Here is a 20,681-nt window from a genome sequence, read left to right as displayed (position 1 = left end):
AAGGTGGAAAAAGAGTAAGAAGAGGTTGAAGAGAATGATTAAAGCAGAGGGTGAAGTTAAGTTTGAGGAAGATGGCGATAAAAATGGAGATGGGCTGTCGAATAAGATTGGTGTCAAGTGCAAACAAAGTGAGCCGAGCGCCAGACCGAGTTCTGGAGGTGAATTGGAAGTGAATGAGGGCTAGCTAAGTGAGGTGGAAGGCGTGCTGAAGAGCTCGGAACCTGAGCCTGGCATTGATGGACGTGATAAAGAAGAATCTGGTCCAGTAGGAGTGACATTTTTGGAGAAAGTGGATTCTTGCCTTTTGGCAGATCCGTTTGTGGTTTCAGGGTGGGTGGGAAAGGAGTTGGCTGCAGTTGAATCAGTCAAAGTAACCTGTAGTGGACTTTTGATATTTGTTTGTGCTCCATGTCACACCACTTGGATTGAGATCTGTTTCTTGTTTTGTGCTTAGGAATATGGCACCATTGAAAGGAGTGATTGAAGTTGAAGATTCCTGGTGTTTGATATTTGATGGTCATGTTGTAAGGATTCAACAGAGCCACATCCAGTCTGCTCCTGACAGAGGATGAGTGAACTGACTTGGTGCGACGCAGCAAGTAGTGAGCATGGTGAAACAGACTCACTGTCAGTCCTTCTGAATTTTTACCCTTTAGTCTGAGTTTTTACCTGACAAAGTCATGTTTGGATATATCAGTTATCCTATTAGAGATTTTGTACTGAATCCACTTCGCTGTTTCAGTTGCAATGTTTATGGTCATGTTGCAGCAGTGTATAGGAGGGAGATTCCAAGATGTGGGAAGTGTGCAGGAGGGCATGGGACAGAGGACTGTGTAGTTTCGATGGATACAATTATGTGTGTCAACTGTAGGTGTGCCCATGTTGCTGGGAATCGGAGGTGTCCGGTACAAGAGCGGCAGTTTGAGGTGGCCAGAGTAAGAATAGTGCAGAAGGTGTCGTATGCTGAGGCAGTGAAGAAAGTAGAGATGGATGGAGGAAGGGTGAGGGGATCTGGAGAGGATGAGTAGTAGATCTGTGCCAGCACAGAGGGATAGGCCAATGACTGATATATGCTTCAGTAAGGTTGGATTCTTAGCATTCATAGCAATGGTTATCAACTGAGAACGTAAATCACAGTTGTGGTGGCAGCTGCAAAGTAGTATTTGGGTATACAAGATTTAACTTCAGAAGAGTTACAGGGTGTGTTGAGTGGTGATGTCCCGTCCTCTTAGGTCGCTGGCAGGAGCAGATAGGGTCAAAGTAGTGGAATGGGGTAGTGGGTTTTTAATTATTATTTAGTGGTATATATTTTGGTATCACAAATGTAACATGATTGACTAAACACTACCGCATAATAGGTTGCGGCATGCACAAACAAAATGTACGAATGCCATGGTACCAAATAAGAAGAAGAACTGATTGGTGGAAATAAAAATGGCTATTCTAAGCACTAAGGTTAAGATAGTATATTAACATTGTTTCCAGAGAAAAGTTATATATTCTTTGGTATCTGGAAGTGTGACCTGTCAGATTCAACGAAATTCTCATATTTTATGACTGAGTGGAATTTCTTTGAATTGCACTGAATTAAATTCTACTTCCTGCCACTCAAACTAAAATTCTACATCATGTGGAGTGTGGTCAATTCAAATTTTAATTCATGAGTTGAATGGGAGTCAATTCCATAATTATGAATTGAGCCCAACCTTGCTCCCCATCCCTTCATATTCTGTCCTCCTTACCTTCTTCCTCCCTGCCTATTCCCTCTCTCCTCTGCCCCCTCTCTCCATTGTTCTAACAGACTTCAATTTGTGGTGCTTCTAGCCAGGCAAATCATTATTGCATGTAGGTGAGAGCTGTATCCTTTTACATCTCACCCTGACAGCTGGCTCAGAGAACAGCAACCGCCAGCCCCTCTCAGCTCACACAAGAAAAGATGCTGAGGATGCAGAGCCCCAGACAGCATCAAAGCTAAAGGAAGATCAGAGTGTGCAACAAAGATACTGGGCTACACACAGAATGCACCATAACCTGTCTCTCTGACATAGCCGCGGAAAGTCGTTAGGGGTTGTGGGGGAAATGTTTGCACAGTGCACTACTTTTGGGAAAAAATGTAAATTAAAAAGATGTATTAATAATAAAAACAAATATATATTTCAGGGGGTGCTACAGCACCCTCAGCAGCAATACTTCCAGCGGCAATGCTCTCTGCCTAAAATGATCACCTTGAACAGAATTTCTGCTCTCCCTTTCACTGTATCTCTTGGGGAAGTGTTAGGGTAAGTACAGCCCCTCTATAGGGACCAACCAGGTTTTTATTAAGTAGCTGCCTTTTGAGCTGGTAAAAGTGTGTGGCTCCGCACAGGGCAGTGCAGCAGTGTACTTCTCACCGGAGGAAATCTTGTTGTCATGGGCAGCAGGGCTGTCGCTGAGGACGTTCTTCACCTGCAGGAACTCGTCATGGCGGTCGCCCCCTATGATGGTAAAGCCAAAGCCCTGGGAGCTTTTCCTCAGAGCAGTGTGGAACATCTCCCCCTGCAGCTGGGACGGGTCTGGGGTGAAGCATGACGCACCCCTCTCACCTGCAACGTAAGTATGTCACCGTGGGAAAGTTAGAGGAAGTTGCATAACTAAATAAGGCGTTAAAACATCAACATAGTAACAAAGTAACAACCTTAAGACCAATGTAGTCACAATAGTCACATTTGCTTTGACTAAAACACTGCCCTGTATGATAACTAAAACAGTAACAGACAAAAGATTATAGCGTTAGTAGCTACATTATTTGTCTGACGTTCATTGTGGGATTCATTAACATTCTGTAGATTCAAACAGTGACATAACACCTCTGGAATTATTCAGTAGGCATGAGGTCCTTTTCATTTTCTCCCTATAGAGCCAGTGAGTCTGAAAAATACGTTTGAAACAACATAAGGTCATTGGCAGCATACATACGACAGTGGACACACAGTCCAGTAAATAACAGGCTGTCAGAGGTATACTGCATTAAATGGGCCAGCTGAGCGTTTCCCTCGCTGGCTTTACTGTCCTATCAGCACTTTATAATAGAAGCATACCATCTTTTCTCTCTGCTTGACTGTCTCTACCGCTGTCCAGGCTAAGGTGGATTTGACACATTCCAGTCCTATATGATGTAGCAAAGCAGCCCTGTGCTGACTGTATGGTACTGTATGGCCCATAGAGACGTTGAGTGGAATAAAATACAGTGTGGATGGACTCTAGCTGTTGTGTTCAATGGATCAAGAGAATCTAATTTACATATTCACAGTCAAATTGCTTGTCGGTAGGGTGTTTAGAGTGTTTATCCGACTGGATAAAAAAATATATAACTCAGTCCGCCCCACTTCTAAAACCAAAGTTGCGCCCCTGGGTCAATCCAAGCTGAGGTATGATGAAATGGTCTCCACTCAGCTCCCTTGGATGGTAGACACTGCAGAGGAGCCTCTGTGTTGCATTAGATGCTCTGGGAATCTGTGGGCTTGGAGTATTGTAACGGGGGAACTCTAGCCTGAGGTGCAACTGCTGTTGTTTTGGGTACATCATAGCAACCGTCTGACAATAGTCTGGTGCAATCACAGGGTAGATGACTATCTCAGTCCCTCCCCACCTGGCTAGCAAGTAAGCTAGTTGAGAGATGGCCCTAAAGATGTGCTGTTCCAACAGCTGTCACGATTTCTAAGAGCCGCTCCCCTTCCCTCCCTCCTCTCAACCAACCCATATGTGTAAGCCTCGGCAGCAAAACATGACTGTCAATCTGTACTCCCCGCACTGTAATGTATTATACATCCACTGCAATGAAAGCATATTTAATTCATATGGTTTATTATGGCAGAAGAGTGGCTTGTCAGGGTGGTTAAGGGCGCTGTACTGCAGCGCCAGCTGTGCCACCAGAGACTCTGGGTTCGTGCCCAGGCTCTGTCGTAACCGGCCGCGACGGGGAGGTCCGTGGGGCGACGCACAATTTGCCTAGCGTCGTCCTCGTTAGGGAGGGTTTGGCCGGCAGGGAAATCCTTGTCTCATCTCGCACCAGCGACTCCTGTGGCGGGTTGGGTGCAGTGCGCGCTAACCAAGGTTGCCAGGTGCACAGTGTTTCCTCCGACATATTGGTGCGGCTGGCTTCCGGGTTGGATGGCGCTGTGTTAAGAAGCAGTGCGGCTTGGTTGGGTTGTGTATTGGAGGATGCATGACTTTCAACCTTCGTCTCTCCCGAGCCCGTACGGGAGTTGTAGCGATGAGACAAGATAGTAGCTACTAAAAAACAATTGGATACCACGAAATTGGGGAGAAAAAGGGGTAAAAAAAAGAAAGAAAAAAAAGAAGAGTGGCTTGTCCCCAACCCTGGTGTGAGAGAACTTGTCCTCGGAGTTGATCATACATGGCTAGCTGCGAATGGCTAATTATGCATGTTGACACTCAATGACTCCCACAACCTTGGGCAAGGAGATGGCTACTACATTTTTCAAACCTATTCAACACAGAATTTATTTTACCTTTATTTAACTAGGCAAGTCAGTTAAGAACAAATTCTTATTTTCAATGACAGCCTAGTGGGTTAACTGCCTGTTCAGAGGCAGAATGACAGATTTGTACCTTGTCAGCTCTGGGATTTGAACTTGCAACCTTCCGGTTACTGTCTAATGCTCTAACCACTAGGCTACCCTGCCTCCCCATTAATGAGGTGTAGGAGGTCAACACACAATCATGGCATTGTTGAGTGTGTTTTCAATCTGTCTGTATAACAGCCTTCTGAAAGCTATCCATAGCTGAAGAAAGATTGAGGTAAAGAAAAAGTTAGGTGAGCAGTGTCTACCTGGAGGTGGTGGTGCCCCCTGCTGGATAGAGACAGTAGTCTCCTGGCTCAGCTTCCTCTTAGCCTCCAGGACTGGGTTCTCAAACTGGGTTCTCTGGTTGATGTGACTGAAACAGAAACAATCCATTGAATGATTTACATTTTTGACACCAATTTACTTACACAGACACATACAAGTTACCATGAACCATCTGTGTGTAATTCTGTGAACCATCTGTGTGTGATTAATTCTGAATGAATTATTCTGAATGGTTAAAGCATGTCTTATAGAAGGGACTATACGTTAATTCTCAATCGATTAACAATAGGGATTCTCTTTAGTGAATTGTCCCTCTAACATAACAAAGCTACATTGTTTTACACATAGTTAATTTTGAACTGGAACACTGGCAGCAATAAGTCCCCATCCATTTGTCTTTGACTCTCCTTGTAAAAACAAACATTTTGAGTTCTTCTCTCTCCCCCACGGCCTCTACTAAGGAGGGACTTTTCTACAATACCAGTAATAAAAGAAAGAGTTTCCTCTTCATCAAAACAGACTCCTTTACCTCTCCTAGCACCCCCTCCCTCATTGATAACTCTCACAACCCTCCTCCTCTCCCTACTGCTGCTATAATGGCTTGGTTTCAGAGATGTCCTGCTGGAGCAGCCAGTACTCACACATCTTCTGTAAACACACACACACACACACTCTCACACACACACACACACACACACACACACACACACACACACACACACACACACACACACACACACACACACACACACACACACACACACACACACTGCTGTGTTTTCACCTGGGTAAATGTCATGTTACCAACAGAGCTTTAGTTTAGCACCCACTGCAAAACCAATACAAGCCTTGATCATGGAATAGTATTGTTCTCAAAATGTCTAGTAACACTTTGTATCCCTGCTGTCTATATACACTGAGTGCACAAAGCATTAAGAACACCTTCCTAATATCGAGTTGCACCCCCCCCCCCCCCCCTTTTGCTCTCCGAACAGCCTCAATTCGTCTGGGTATGGACTCTACGAGGTGTCGAAAGCGTTCCACAGGGATGCTGGCCCGTGTTGACTCCAATGCTTCCCATAGTTGTATCAAGTTGGCTGGATGTTCTTTGGATGGTGGACCTTTCTTGATACAAACAGGAAACTGTTGAGCATGAAAAACCCAGCAGCGTTGTAGTTTCTTGACACAAACCAGTACGCCTTGCATCTACTACCATACCCCATTCAAAGGCACTTAAATATTTTTTCTTGCCCATTCATCTTCTGAATGGCACACACGCAATCCATGTATCAGATGTCTCAAGGCTTAAAGTCTCCTTCCCTTCATCTACACTGATTAAAGTGGTTTTAACAAGTGACATCAAATAAGGGACCATAGCTTTCAGCTGGATTCACCTGCTCAGTCTATGTCATGGAAAGAGCAAGTGTTCTTAATTTTTTGTACACTTAGTGTATAGTGTACCTATGGTTAGTTTTTGATCTATGGTATTGCTGGGGAATACGGGTTTGTGGTATAGTATCTCTCAGATGTACAGGCAGGCTGAACAGACTTACTCTACATAATATGTTCCATACTGTGGGTCCTCTATCTCCTCCCAGCCATACGGGAGCTCTGTGGATACAGGAAGAGACGCATTGTGTTCAAGTACTATCACACAAAACATGCAAATGTACAGCACTGGATAACAGGATAACAGGGCATAGTGATGAGAAGAGCCCAGCAGACACCAGACACAATGATTTGGTTAACATTTTGCAGTTTTCGCAGACAGGCAGCCTGGCTCTTCACGCCAGAGAGAGCTTTGGAGCTGCTTTTCAGAGGCAGCACACCAACTAGCATTCTGCCTGCCTTTAAAAATCCATTAGAAACAGCGGACCAGAGCCCTGTGTATCCCCCATACCCCCCACTCTCTCCCTGCACTTAGCCCACGTCACAGCCACACACCCTGGGAATGGACAGGCAAACGAGTGGGCACTCCTGGTACTCCTGGCACCCCTGGCATTCAAGTTAATCAGTCAAGCTGATTAACTCATTGTTGAATAAAAACTCAACATATACAGCCTGAATTCAAAATGGATCAAATTTTTTTTTTTCTCGCCTTCAGAAAGTATTCATACCCCTTCCCTTGACTTATTCCACATTTTGTTGCGTTACAGCCTGAATTCAAAATGGATAAAAAAAAATTCTCACCCATCTACACACAATACCCCACAATGACAAAGTGAAAGCATGTTTTTAGAAATGTTTGCACATTTATTGATAATGAAATACAGAAATATCATATTTACATAAGTATTAACACTATTGAGTCAATACTTTGTAGAAGCACCATTGGCAGCGATTACAGCTGTCAGTCTTAATGCATAAATCTCTTTAGAGCTTTCCACACCTGGATTGTGCAACATTTGCCCATTATTCTTTAAAAGATTCTTCAAGCTCTGTCAAATTGGTTGTTGATCATTGCTAGACAACCATTTTCAGGTATTGGCATAGATTCTAAAATAGATTTAAGTCAAAACTTTAACTCGGCCACTGAGGAACATTCACTGTCTTCTTGGTAAGCAACGCAAGTGTAGGTTTGGCCTTGTGTTTTAGGTTATTGTCCTGCTGAAAAGTTAATTAATCTCTCACTGTCTGGTGGAAAGCAGACTGAACCAGGTATTCTCAAAGATTTTGCCTGTACTTAGCGCCATTCCGTTTCTTTTTTTGTCCTGAAAAACTCCCCACTCCTTAACGATTACAAGCATACCCATAACATGATGCATCCACCACTATGCTTGAACATGTGAAAAGTGGTATTCAGTAATGTGTTGTATTGGATTTGCCCAACACATAACATTTTGTATTCAGGACAAAAAGTGAATTGAACTGAGTTAGGAAGGACGCCTGTATCTTTGTAGTGACTGGGTATATTGATACACCATCCAAAGTGTAATTAATAACTTCACCATGCTCAAAGGGATGTTCAATGTCTGCTTCTTTTTATTCATACCCATCTACCAATATGTGCCCCTCTTTGCGAGGCATTGAATGTACTCCTGTGCTTCTACACCTGCATTGCTTGCTGTTTGGGGTTTTAGGCTGGGTTTCTGTATAGCACTTTGAGATATCAGCTGATGTACAAAGGGCTATTTAAATAAATTTGATTTGATTGGAAAACCTCCCTGGTCTTTGGGGTTGAATCTGTGTTTGAAGTTCACTGCCGGACTGAGGGACCTTACAGATAATTGTCTGTGTGGGGTACAGAGATTAGGTAGTCATTAAAAAATCATGTTAAACACTATTATTGCACACAGAATGAGTCCATGCAACATATTATGTGACCTGTTAAGAAAATGTTTACTCCTAAACCTATTTAGGCTTGCCATAACAAAGGGGTGGAATATTTATTGACTCAATACATTTCAACTTTTCATTTATTAATTAATTTGTTAACATTTCTAATAACATAATTCCACTTTGACAGTATGGGTTATTGTGACACAAAATATAAATTTAATCAATTTCTATCTACCACAACATAATGTGGAAAAAGTCAAGGGGTGTGAATACTTTCTGAAGGCACTGTACATGTAGGCAGCCCACATGATCCTGAGCTGGGGGCATTTATTAAGGAAAGTATCATCATGTCAGAAGATGTTATACAATCCTGTCTGTATGGGAACGTAAAACTCATAGGCGTCTATCTCCTGTTTCTGTAGTGAGGCAGCTTGATGTATAAGTACACCCCCTGGACAGGAAGCTTGCCCTACCCCCAATCTATCTCCTTAATGCTGAGTGCCAGGTCTTTGGTATGACTCAGCCAAGTATCAAACTCCCACCCTTCCAATCTCAGGGTGGACACTCTAACCACAAGGCCACTGAGTTGGGAATGTAGTCATACAGTACATATTTATTAAGCTGTGTGTATAGTATGTGTATGTGGGAAATAATGCATAGTATACTGTAGGGCAGGGGCTGATGAGCATAGCCATGTGTAAAGCTCCATGTGTGTTCTGCAAGAACTTGATGTATGTATGGTCCATTTATACCCTACAGAGACAGAAGTTTCAGAGCGTAGCGCAGTGTCGCAATGTTGTTTTTCGTCACAAAAGGGGTGGCTCCTTATAGTGCGCTCCGACATTCAATGTGCTCCCGTGCCACATGCTAAATCCTACAATGTGATTTTCAGGATTTTTTTTCTCATTTTGTCTGTCATAGTTGAAGTGTACCTATGATGAAAATTACAGGCCTCCCTCATTTTTTTAAGTGGGAGAACTTACACAATGAGTGGCTGACTAAATACTTTTTTGCCCCACTGTATATTAGCGTCAACATACATTATTGTTTCATTCAATTTCACAATTTTGTATTTCATTTTTGTAATATTGGTTCAACCTTAATATATAATGAACATCCTCAACAGGGGGAACATATTAGGTGTACGCTAACAAGCTGTAAAAATAATTTTTTACATTTATAAGACTTGTTCATAAAGGAAAATGTGTTCATAAGAAGGGCCTGAGATCAAAGTCAATATTCAGACCATTAGGGGTCAATGTTTTTAGATAGGATATCCAGTAAGCCTCTCTTTGTAGTAGTGGGATCTCAATGTTACCTCCTCTCCTTGGTAGAGCAACATGCTCAATGCCTGTGTATTTGAGAGAGGAGATGGGATGGTTCGCTTCAACAAAGTGAGCTGCTACTGGATAGTCAATGTTCTAATAAATCAAATCAAATTTTATTTGTCACATACACATGGTTAGCAGATGTTAATGCGAGTGTAGCGAAATGCTTGTGCTTCTAGTTCCGACAATGCAGTAATAACCAACGAGTAATCTAACCTAACAATTCCACAACTACTACCTTATACACACAAAGGGATAAAGAATATGTACATAAAGATATATGAATGAGTGATGGTACAGAACGGCAGGGGCGGCAGTGTAGCCTAGTGGTTAGAGCATTGGACTAGTAACCGAAAGGTTGCAAGTTCAAATCCACGAGCTGACAAGGTACAAAATCTGTCGTTCTGCCCTTGAACAGGCAGTTAACCCACTGTTCCTAGGCCATCATTGAAAATAAGAATTTGTTCTTAACTGACTTGCCTAGTAAAAAAATTAAAAAAAAAAAAAGTTAAAAATAAAAAAAATAGGCAAGATGCAGTAGATGGTATTGACTACAGTATATACATATGAGATGAGTAATGTAGGGTATGTAAACATTATATTAAGTGGCTAGTGATACATTTTTTACATCTATTTCCATTATTAAAGTGGCTGGAGTTGAGTCAGTATGTTGGCAGCAGCCACTCAATGTTAGTGGTGGTTGTTTAACAGTCTGATGGCCTTGAGATAGAAGCTGTTTTTCAATCTCTCGGTCCCTGCTTTAATGCACCTATACTGACCTCGCCTTCTGGATGAAAGCGGGGTGAACAGGCAGTGGCTCGGGTGGTTGTTGTCCTTGATGATCTTTATGGCCTTCCTGTGACATCGGGTGGTGTAGGTGTCCTGAAGGGCAGGTAGTTTGCCCCCGGTGATGCGTTGTGCAGACCACACTACCCTCTGGAGATCCTTACGGTTGTGGGCAGAGCAGTTGCCGTACCAGGCGGTGATATAGCCGACAGGATGCTCTCGATTGTGCATCTGTAAAAGTTTGTGAGTGCTTTTGGTGACAAGCCACATTTCTTCAGCCTCCTGAGGTTGAAGAGGCGCTGCTGCACCTTCTTCACAACGCTGTCTGTGTGGATGGACCAATTCAGTTTGTCCGTGATGTGTACGCCGAGGAACTTAAAACTTACTACCCTCTCGCCTACTGTCCAGGCAATGTGGATAGGGGGGTGCTCCCTCTGCTGTTTCCTGAAGTCCACGATCATCTCCTTTGTTTTGTTGACGTTGAGTGTGTATGACCTGATTGAGCTGCGGTGTTAATCGAATCCCCTCAAAAGTTATTTTGTTTCGAAGTGATAGCGTTATTCTAGGATATTTTGAAACATAAGAACAGATAGCCATGTGCATTAAAATTATGTTTAGCCCATAGACATTAAAAGCGCTGATGTCATCCAAGTGTTTCTATTAAAAAAAAACTTCATGACACATTAAGCCGAAATAACTTGAATTTGAAGCACGCCATATTGTTGAATGGGGCTGAATGGCAACAAAATATTGTTAAAGTGGCCGATCATAGTCGATGTTGTCGTTTTCATCCTGCCTGAGGGAGTCAACCTTAATGTCTATGGCATGAGCCTCATTGTAGCCTGCCGGCCTGTGATTTGTCTGTGTCAGCACGTGGTCCTATGTGACGACAAATGTAGTAGTCAGAATGGATCACTATTTCAATAAATATCATGATTTGTAGAAAACTTTAAAATAATTCATCGTGGGGATTGAACTTGATCATAATAAACCAAATTTAGAGCCCAAAACAGCCTTTGGGGCAGTTAGCGATCGTCATTTACATAGGCTTTATAGGTCAAACCAGGGCTTTTGGCACCGCTAAGTCGCTAATCAGTAACCGATCAGCAGAGCTTGTGACTTCATGCTCCAGACTGGACACTGGGGGCCTGGTTTAGCCAACTTGCTTGCAAAGGAAGACAACAAGACAACAAGAGAGACTCTTCTTTAGCTTTCACCACAAATGAGAAGACAAGAAAACCTCTGTTGCCCCATTGTGAATGTTGCTATTTGGGAGTCTGGACCGGTAAGGTATCATGTTACCAAAAGATCTATGCACATGAAGCTTGTAGAGGCCCAGAAGCCTTACCTCCATCCTCACACTTCTCTGGGGGCTTGGCCTTCTTGGCCAGGCGGGGGTCCAGCCAGGTGGTGGTCTTGCTGTTGTGACTGTTAAGGGCAGATAAGAGAAACATTCAAAAACCTGAGCCAGCTACTGACACTGGTATTTTCATGAGAGTAAAGGTAGACAGTCATGTACCCATCTACTCTATATTCCGTTATACTTTCTTTGAAAGCTACACAGGTCATTAACTGATTGACACATGTATACATCCTGCTATACATTCAAATGAAGGAAAACTGAAACAGAGTATTCATTATGCTATTGTGGCTGGAAGTAGATGCCGGCGACGTTCAGGCCCTACCTTACCAAGGCCCGATTGCTTCTGCCAAATTCAAGGCCCGGCCCTGTCCGAAACCCGAAATCAGAAATAACTTCCATCTTTAGTAAATTCATTAGCTGTTCTTCTCAGCCTATCACTTGGCGCTCTGAGTATCCATAGCAACAGCTCTACTTGGGCTGCTCATTGAAATGTTTTAAACTTTTATTTAACTAGGCAAGTCAGTTAAGAACAAATTCTTAGTTTCAATGACGGCCTAGGAACAGTGGGTTAACAGATTTTTACTTTGTCAGCTCGGGGATTTGAACTTGCAACCTTTCGGTTACTAGTCCAACGCTCTAACCACTAGGCCCTAATGACAAGACATGAGAGAGCTGTTAGCTACTTTTCGTCACTCTAAACTCCAAAACTCAAGGAACATTATTATTTTCTGTGAAATAATCTCTCGGTCTTACATTTGACGAGGTTGAAGCACTTCTGACACCATGTTATGATCTTAGTCAGATATGACTGCACTGCTCAGCAGAGCATGAGCAAACGGCTCAGCTTCAAAATGTTAGTGATCAATTTAGTGATACCCGAGCCCTACCCGTAGCTAGTTATTGATGGAAAAAACTGCCTTACCCGGCCCTAACACATCTAGCTGGAAGCCAAATCTGTTTACAAAGAACTCAAGGGCTTCTGAGTGCTATATTTACTAAATTGTTCCTAAAACACAGTATTGATTTGTCAGGAAGTTGTCTTGAAGAGAAACCATCAAATTCATTAGCTTTGACCTGAACCACTTTTGGAACAATCATGTAGGCTAGGGCTGTAAGTCAATATAAGTAGATTTTAAAGAGTCCCACACCAGTCCAGGCATTGGCTTGTTTACCTAACTAACCTAAATCCTCTGTCTGTTCGGCATGGCTTATGTAACACCTGTGCTATGTGCTTCACTAATCTAATCAACAATGTCACGATACTTTGCATGATGCTGATCAGATATAGTCATCCATGCATAACCTGTAATGTACATAACATTCCACATTCAGTCTAGAGCAGAAATGCATGTTCTGCATTTGAAACATATTAAGCTCATATTAATGAGCTTTGAACTCAGGAGTTATCTATGCGCGTACAGTGTCGTAGCACTGTGTAACCAACCAGGACTAAAATGCTGTCTCTTTGTCCTGTTCCTGAGTAGATATACAGGAGCTGGTGCAGTACTCACTCTATGAAGTAGACCATGCCCGTCTCGGTGTAGGCCATCTCCCAGTTGAGAGGCAGGGGTTCCAGGCTGTCATCGCCGGGCAGAGAGCTCCACATACGGAAGTCCATGGCACTGCTGGACTGGGTGTAGCTGGGCACCGCCTTCCTCCACGATGCCCCTTCTTTGTGCTCTGTAGCCCGAGAGTGAGAGAGAGAGAGAGAGAGAGAGAGAAGGTTAGCCTGCATGGACACCTCCAGCCTCCCAGCATGCAGTGGAAGGGGGGAGGGTTTGATGTTGCTACAGGATTTGCATGCAAGAGATGGTGTGTTCTGTTCACCAATACTATTTTTTTTCATTTGCATGTGCATGTACGTGTGAGCGTATTTATGCATATGTGGTACCCTCCCCCTGGATTTAAATTATACAAGTAGCTGAGGTGGATTCATAGTTTAAAAAAAGGCCATTTGAAGCAATTTTGGCACAATAATACTGTCCCACTGCTATTTATGGTTATTTCTATGTTTAAAAAAATGTATTTATTAATTTAATGAGAACTGCAATAAAAGCACCCCAATCAACTTTGCACCCAACTGGTCCTTGCAAACTTCGGGCCATAAAAAGCTGCTAATGGAGGGACTGTTTGTGTAATGCTAACCTCTGCACAAGTATATGATACAATGAGGCTCAAGGCCACACAGCTTATTCTAGTTTATTCCCCAGAACTGATGCAGCCGATAAGCGTGTCAAATTTGTGCATGTGATTCTGTATTTCAGTAAATACTACACTACCGCATCCATGACTTGCTGATATTTACAACATATCCCCTATCTACTTGAAGGATGGGGAGGAACTGGCAAACTTCTCCAAATGAGTCTGACTCCTCATGCTAATCTGACACACACACACACACACACACACACACACACACACACACACACACACACACACACACACACACACACACACACACACACACACACACACACACACACACACACACACAGTGGATGCTTTGACTTGCCTCATGTAAACATGCACAATGGGCAGCCTTGGGGCAGCTCCTTGTGGAGAGTTCAGAGGGCTGAGAGCCTGACAGCTCACACCATACTGACTGCACTAGACCAGGGCTCTCCAACCCTGTTCCTGGAGACCTACCCTCCTGTAGGTTTTCATTCCAACCCTAGTTGTAGCTCACCTGATTCAGCTTCTCAACCAGTAAATTATTAGAATCAGGTGCACTAGATTATGGTTGGTGCTAGATTATGGTTCTTCAGGAACAGAGTTTGAGAGCCCTGCACTAGACACATACAGGAAGTCAGCCAGGGGTCAGGGTTTGTCTTTCACAGAGAGACCAGGGAAGTTTGGGCATTACGCTTAATTTTTCCATGAACCTTCTGATCCGTTCATAACTGTTTCCATCTATGGTTGGTTTAGAATGAAAAGTTCCTAACACCCCCCACATTGCTGCAGTACAGCAGACATGTGATTTATTTGACTTAGAAAGACTTGTTCCTGTCCATCTTGCATGCCTGATAATAAAACAGCAGCAGGCATACTGTAACCCATTTCTCTTAGAGTCAGGCTATCCTTGGGCACATACTTTAATTTCTTATTTAAAAAATGTTGTTATTGTTTTTACTTTTTAAACTGCATTATTGGTTAGGGCTTGTAAGTAAGCATTTCACTGTAAGGTCTGCACCTGTTGTATTCGGCGCATGTGACAAATAAAATTTGATTTGATTTTGACTGCTCCTTTGAGAGAGAGGTCCTGATTGATAACACACACAGAGTCTCTGGTCTCTGGGTAAGAAGTCTGCTGCCTTCAAGGTAACCTGCACTCCAGTAGAAAGTGTTACTGATACTGAATGTGCTTGAGGCATAACCTTGAGATGGAGACTGCGGGAAGTGGCTGGCTATACAGACAGAGCATGACAGATAGCACAGACTGGGAGTAATGGGGAAGATGATCAGAGCTCCATAGGTCAATATATATAGAGCAGAAATGTATAGAGCAGAAATATATTATAGAGAAAAAAAATTATATTGTCCATAGCAGGGGTTGGAACAGGTTCAGGCAAAAGAACGAAAAACTGGAAAATAACAAAATAATTCTCAGAACGGAAACAGATCTGTAGTGTTCCGGAACAGAATCGTTATTTTAAAATCTTGAGAATCGTTTAATACTGTTATTTTTTGTTCCAAAAATATTCAGAATATCTAGTATATATTTCTGCAATTCAGTGTAGTTCTGATAGTAATAATAGCCTAAACACATTCCAATTCATGTCAGGTAATAATGTTCAGCGCTTCATGCCAAGCCCCCTACATGTCCATCCCTCTTTCTCACTCTCTTCCCATCTCGCGCCTGCACTTGTATGACCAATCAAACATGTAAACAACTAGCTTACCCATTCCGTAGAAAGTTTCTCTATCTACTGTAAATGTAAAAACTATTCTTTTATTGTAGGTTCAGAACTCTATGCTGGTCGGAAACACAGGAATTGAACAAAGAAAATAGGGGTTCTGTTCATAGCGGAACAATTGGAAAATAATTTGTGTTCCACCCCTGGTCCATAGTCATCATAATGTAGAGCTAAAAGTAGAACATGAGAGACAGATACTGGGAGAAATATGTGAGGTACAACAGAGAACTATCCTGAGGAAAGAGAGAAAGGGCAGGAGAGGGGTTTTGAGTATGAGATGTACTGACCTGGGAGGCCGTTGGCCAGAGGTGGCCTCTCATCATCGTCTTCTTCCTCAGGGACCACGCTGTCCTTCCTGTCCATCTTGCTGACTGACGTGGTGCGTTTTCGCTGGACCTCGTTGTCATAGTCCTCATCAAACAGCACCTGATCCACCAGGTCAGGCTGTACCAGGGTGGGCTCCGCTGGGGGCTTTGGGGTCCCATAGTAGTTACCTAGAAAGAGAGAGAGACAGAGAACGAGAGAGAGATATATGAGTGTCTGACACGTTCCCTATTCTTAACCATACCTGTAGCTGGTATGGTAAGATGGTAAGATATTGCCATTTATTGCCATTTATTGTGCATTTAGGCTATCTGAAAAATAACTGGTTAAGTAAGGGGACCACAATCTTGGAATCACGGTACTGTAGCTTTCATGAGGCTTACACAAGTGTATGGTGGCAATTCCACCATTTTCAAACTCATTTTCATTATCTCCAGCACAATACCAGTGAAAATGTACATCTACATTTTACATCTACATTTTACATCTACATTTGTGAAAATGTAGCTTTTCTACATTTTACATTTTTTTAACTGCCTAAAAATATTCTGTGAAGATAACAGAGCATCATTTGCTAATTTAGGTCACGGTTGGATCAATCTCTGACTAGCTGCTGAACACTCTGGGTATCTAAATTTATGCAGAGAAAACATCATTATTCAACATTCATTAAGATAGTTGAACACCGCCATTCTTTTAGCTTTCATGAGGCTTACACAAGTGTATGAGATCCTTAAGAGCCTATAAGAATACCAATGTTTGGATAGTTATCACTTTGATACATTATGTAAATAATACTATTATTAGTAGTATTATTATTATATTGCAATATATAATGTGCAAAAATATTCAAAGAACATTTTCATTTGCAGCATACAACCTTTTTTTCCACCTTTATTTAACCAGGTAGGCTAGTTGAGAACAAGTTCTCATTTGCAACTGCGACCTGGCCAAGATAAAGCATAGCAGTGTACAGCTGCAGCGATCGGTTAGCTGCTCAGATAGCAGATGTTTGAAGTTGGTGAGAGAGATAAAAGTCTCTTCAGCGATTTTTGCAATTCGTTCCAGTCACAGGCAGCAGAGTACTGGAACGAAAGGCGGCCAAATGAGGTGTTGGCTTTAGGGATGATCAGTGAGATACACCTGCTGGAGCGCGTGCTACGGATGGGTGTTGCCATCGTGACCAGTGAGCTGAGATAAGGCGGAGCTTTACCTAGCATGGACTTGTAGATGACCTGGAGATGACCGTGAGTGAAGGAGGCTTTGTTGCGGAATAGAAAGCCGACTCTTGATTTGATTTTCGATTGGAGATGTTTGATATGAGTCTGGAAGGAGAGTTTGCAGTCTAGCCAGACACCTAGGTACTTATAGACGTCCACATATTCTAGGTCGGAACCATCCAGGGTGGTGATGCTAGTCGGGCATGCGGGTGCAGGCAGCGACCGGTTGAAAAGCATGCATTTGGTTTTACTAGCGTTTAAGAGCAGTTGGAGGCCACGGAAGGAGTGTTGTATGGCATTGAAGCTTGTTTGGAGGTTAGATAGCACAATGTCCAAAGACGGGCCGAAAGTATATAGAATGGTGTCGTCTGTGTAGAGGTGGATCAGGGAATCGCCCGCAGCAAGAGCAACATCATTGATATACACAGAGAAAAGAGTCGGCCCGAGAATTGAACCCTGTGGCACCCCCATAGAGACTGCCAGAGGACCAGACAGCATGCCCTCCGATTTGACGCACTGAACTCTGTCTGCAAAGTAATTGGTGAACCAGGCAAGGCAGTCATCCGAAAAACCGAGGCTCCTGAGTCTGCCGATAAGAATATGGTGATTGACAGAGTCGAAAGCCTTGGCAAGGTCGATAAAGACGGCTGCACAGTACTGTCTTTTATCGATGGCGGTTATGATATCGTTGAGTACCTTGAGTGTGGCTGAGGTGCACCCATGACCGGCTCGGAAACCAGATTGCACAGCGGAGAAGGTACGGTGGGATTCGAGATGGTCAGTGACCTGTTTGTTGACTTGGCTTTCGAAGACCTTAGATAGGCAGGGCAGGATGGATATAGGTCTGTAACAGTTTGGGTCCAGGGTGTCTCCCCCTTTGAAGAGGGGGATGACTGCGGCAGCTTTCCAATCCTTGGGGATCTCAGACGATATGAAAGAGAGGTTGAACAGGCTGGTAATAGGGGTTGCGACAATGGTGGCAGATAGTTTCAGAAATAAAGGGTCCAGATTGTCAAGCCCAGCTGATTTGTACGGGTCCAGGTTTTGCAGCTCTTTCAGAACATCTGCTATCTGGATTTGGGTAAAGGAGAACCTGGAGAGGCTTGGGCGAGGAGCTGCGGGGGGGGCGGAGCTGTTGGCCGAGGTTGAAGTAGCCAGGCGGAAGGCATGGCCAGCCGTTGAGAAATGCTTATTGAAGTTTTCGATAATCATGGATTTATCAGTGGTGACCGTGTTACCTAGCCTCAGTGCAGTGGGCAGCTGGGAGGAGGTGCTCTTGTTCTCCATGGACTTCACGGTGTCCCAGAACTTTTTGGAGTTGGAGCTACAGGATGCAAACTTCTGCCTGAAGAAGCTGGCCTTAGCTTTCCTGACTGACTGCGTGTATTGGTTCCGGACTTCCCTGAACAGTTGCATATCACGGGGACTATTCGATGCTATTGCAGTCCGCCACAGGATGTTTTTGTGCTGGTCGAGGGCAGTCAGGTCTGGGGTGAACCAAGGGCTGTATCTGTTCTTAGTTCTGCATTTTTTGAACGGAGCATGCTTATCTAAAATGGCGAGGAAGTTACTTTTAAAGAATGACCAGGCATCCTCAACTGACGGGATGAGGTCAATGTCCTTCCAGGATACCCGGGCCAGGTCGATTAGAAAGGCCTGCTCACAGAAGTGTTTTAGGGAGCGTTTGACAGTGATGAGGGGTGGTCGTTTGACTGCGGCTCCGTAGCGGATACAGGCAATGAGGCAGTGATCGCTGAGATCCTGGTTGAAGACAGCGGAGGTGTATTTGGAGGGCCAGTTGGTCAGGATGACATCTATGAGGGTGCCCTTGTTTACAGAGTTAGGGTTGTACCTGGTGGGTTCCTTGATGATTTGTATGAGATTGAGGGCATCTAGCTTAGATTGTAGGACTGGCGGGGTGTTAAGCATATCCCAGTTTAGGTCACCTAACAGAACAAACTCTGAAGCTAGATGGGGGGCGATCAATTTACAAATGGTGTCCAGGGCACAGCTGGGAGCTGAGGGGGGTCGGTAGCAGGCGGCAACCGTGAGAGACTTATTTCTGGAGAGAGTAATTTTCAAAATTAGTAGTTCGAACTGTTTGGGTATGGACCTGGAAAGTATGACATTACTTTGCAGGCTATCTCTGCAGTAAACTGCAACTCCTCCCCCTTTGGCAGTTCTATCTTGACGGAAGATGTTATAGTTGGGTATGGAAATCTCTGAATTTTTGGTGGCCTTCCTGAGCCAGGATTCAGACACAGCAAGGACATCAGGGTTAGCAGAGTGTGCTAAAGCAGTGAGTAAAACAAACTTAGGGAGGAGGCTTCTGATGTTGACATGCATGAAACCAAGGCTTTTTCGATCACAGAAGTCAACAAATGAGGGTGCCTGGGGACATGCAGGGCCTGGGTTTACCTCCACATCACCCGCGGAACAGAGAAGGAGTAGTATGAGGGTGCGGCTAAAGGCTATCAAAACTGGTCGCCTAGAGCGTTGGGGACAGAGAATAAGAGGAGCAGGTTTCTGGGCATGGTAGAATATATTCAGGGCATAATGCGCAGACAGGGGTATGGTGGGGTGCGGGTACAGCGGAGGTAAGCCCAGGCACTGGGTGATGATGAGAGAGGTTGTATCTCTGGACATGCTGGTAGTAATGGGTGAGGTCACCGCATGTGTGGGAGGTGGGACAAAGGAGTTATCAGGGGCATGAAGAACTCTGAGACTATCACAGTGCAGGTGCATTTATACGGAGACTTGATTACACACAGGTGGATTGTATTTATCATCATTAGTCATTTAGGTCAACATTGGATCATTCAGAGATCCTCACTGAACTTCTGGAGAGAGTTTGCTGCACTGAAAGTAAAGGGGCTGAATAATTTTGCACGCCCAATTTTTCAGTTTTTGAGTTGTTAAAAAAGTTTGAAATATCCAATAAATGTCGTTCCACTTCATGATTGTGTCCCACTTGTTGTTGATTCTTCACAAAAAAATACAGTTTTATATCTTTATGTTTGAAGCCTGAAATGTGGCAAAAGGTCGCAAAGTTCAAGGGGGCCGAATACTTTCGCAAGGCACTGTATGTAGAAACACAGTACTAGCACCAGTCAAAAGTTTAGACACACCTACTCATTCAAGGGTTTTTCTATATTTTTGCTATTTTCTACATTGTAGAATAATAGTGAAGACATCAAAACTATGAAATAACACATATGGAATAATGTAGTAACCAACTAAAGTGTTAAACAAATCAGAATATATGTTATATTTGAAATTCTTCAAAGTAGCCATCCTTTGCCTTGATGACAGCTTAGCACACTTTTGGCATTTTCTCAACCAGCTTCACGAGATAGTCACCTGGAATCCATTTAAATTAATAGGTGTGCCTTGCTAAAAGTTAATTTGTGGAATTTCTTTCCTTCTTATTGTGTTTGAGCCAATCAGCTGTGTTGTGACAAGGTAGGGTTGATATACAGAAAATAGCCCTATTTGGTAAAATACCAAGTCTATGTTATGGCAAGAATATGCAAAGAGAAATGACAGTCCATCATTACTTTAAGACATGAAGGTCAGTAAATGCAGAACATTTCAAGAACTTTGAAAGTTTGTTCAAG

At 43.3% G+C, this 20,681-nt stretch overlaps 1 protein-coding gene across 2 annotated transcripts in view; it reads right to left on the bottom strand.

Moving 5' to 3' along the window:
• LOC109907438 (membrane-associated guanylate kinase, WW and PDZ domain-containing protein 3) overlaps positions 1-20,681 on the bottom strand; it is a 161,853-nt gene that overhangs the window by 11,085 nt on the left and 130,087 nt on the right. For both annotated transcript variants that reach the window (XR_004206147.1, XM_031809156.1), the window contains exons 4-9: positions 15,808-16,014; positions 13,118-13,286; positions 11,592-11,671; positions 6,404-6,461; positions 4,832-4,938; positions 2,391-2,582 (exon numbers count right to left, since the gene is read on the bottom strand). Coding sequence is in view for 1 of the 2 variants with exons in the window: in XM_031809156.1 (XP_031665016.1) it covers positions 2,391-2,582; positions 4,832-4,938; positions 6,404-6,461; positions 11,592-11,671; positions 13,118-13,286; positions 15,808-16,014 (813 nt within the window). In the remaining variant the exon portion in view is untranslated. The remainder of the gene's footprint in view (positions 1-2,390; positions 2,583-4,831; positions 4,939-6,403; positions 6,462-11,591; positions 11,672-13,117; positions 13,287-15,807; positions 16,015-20,681) is intronic.

The sequence above is a fragment of the Oncorhynchus kisutch genome, linkage group LG1 (assembly GCF_002021735.2).
Source record: "Oncorhynchus kisutch isolate 150728-3 linkage group LG1, Okis_V2, whole genome shotgun sequence".
NCBI lineage: Eukaryota > Metazoa > Chordata > Actinopteri > Salmoniformes > Salmonidae > Oncorhynchus > Oncorhynchus kisutch.
This window is presented reverse-complemented; position numbering and strand designations above follow the sequence as displayed.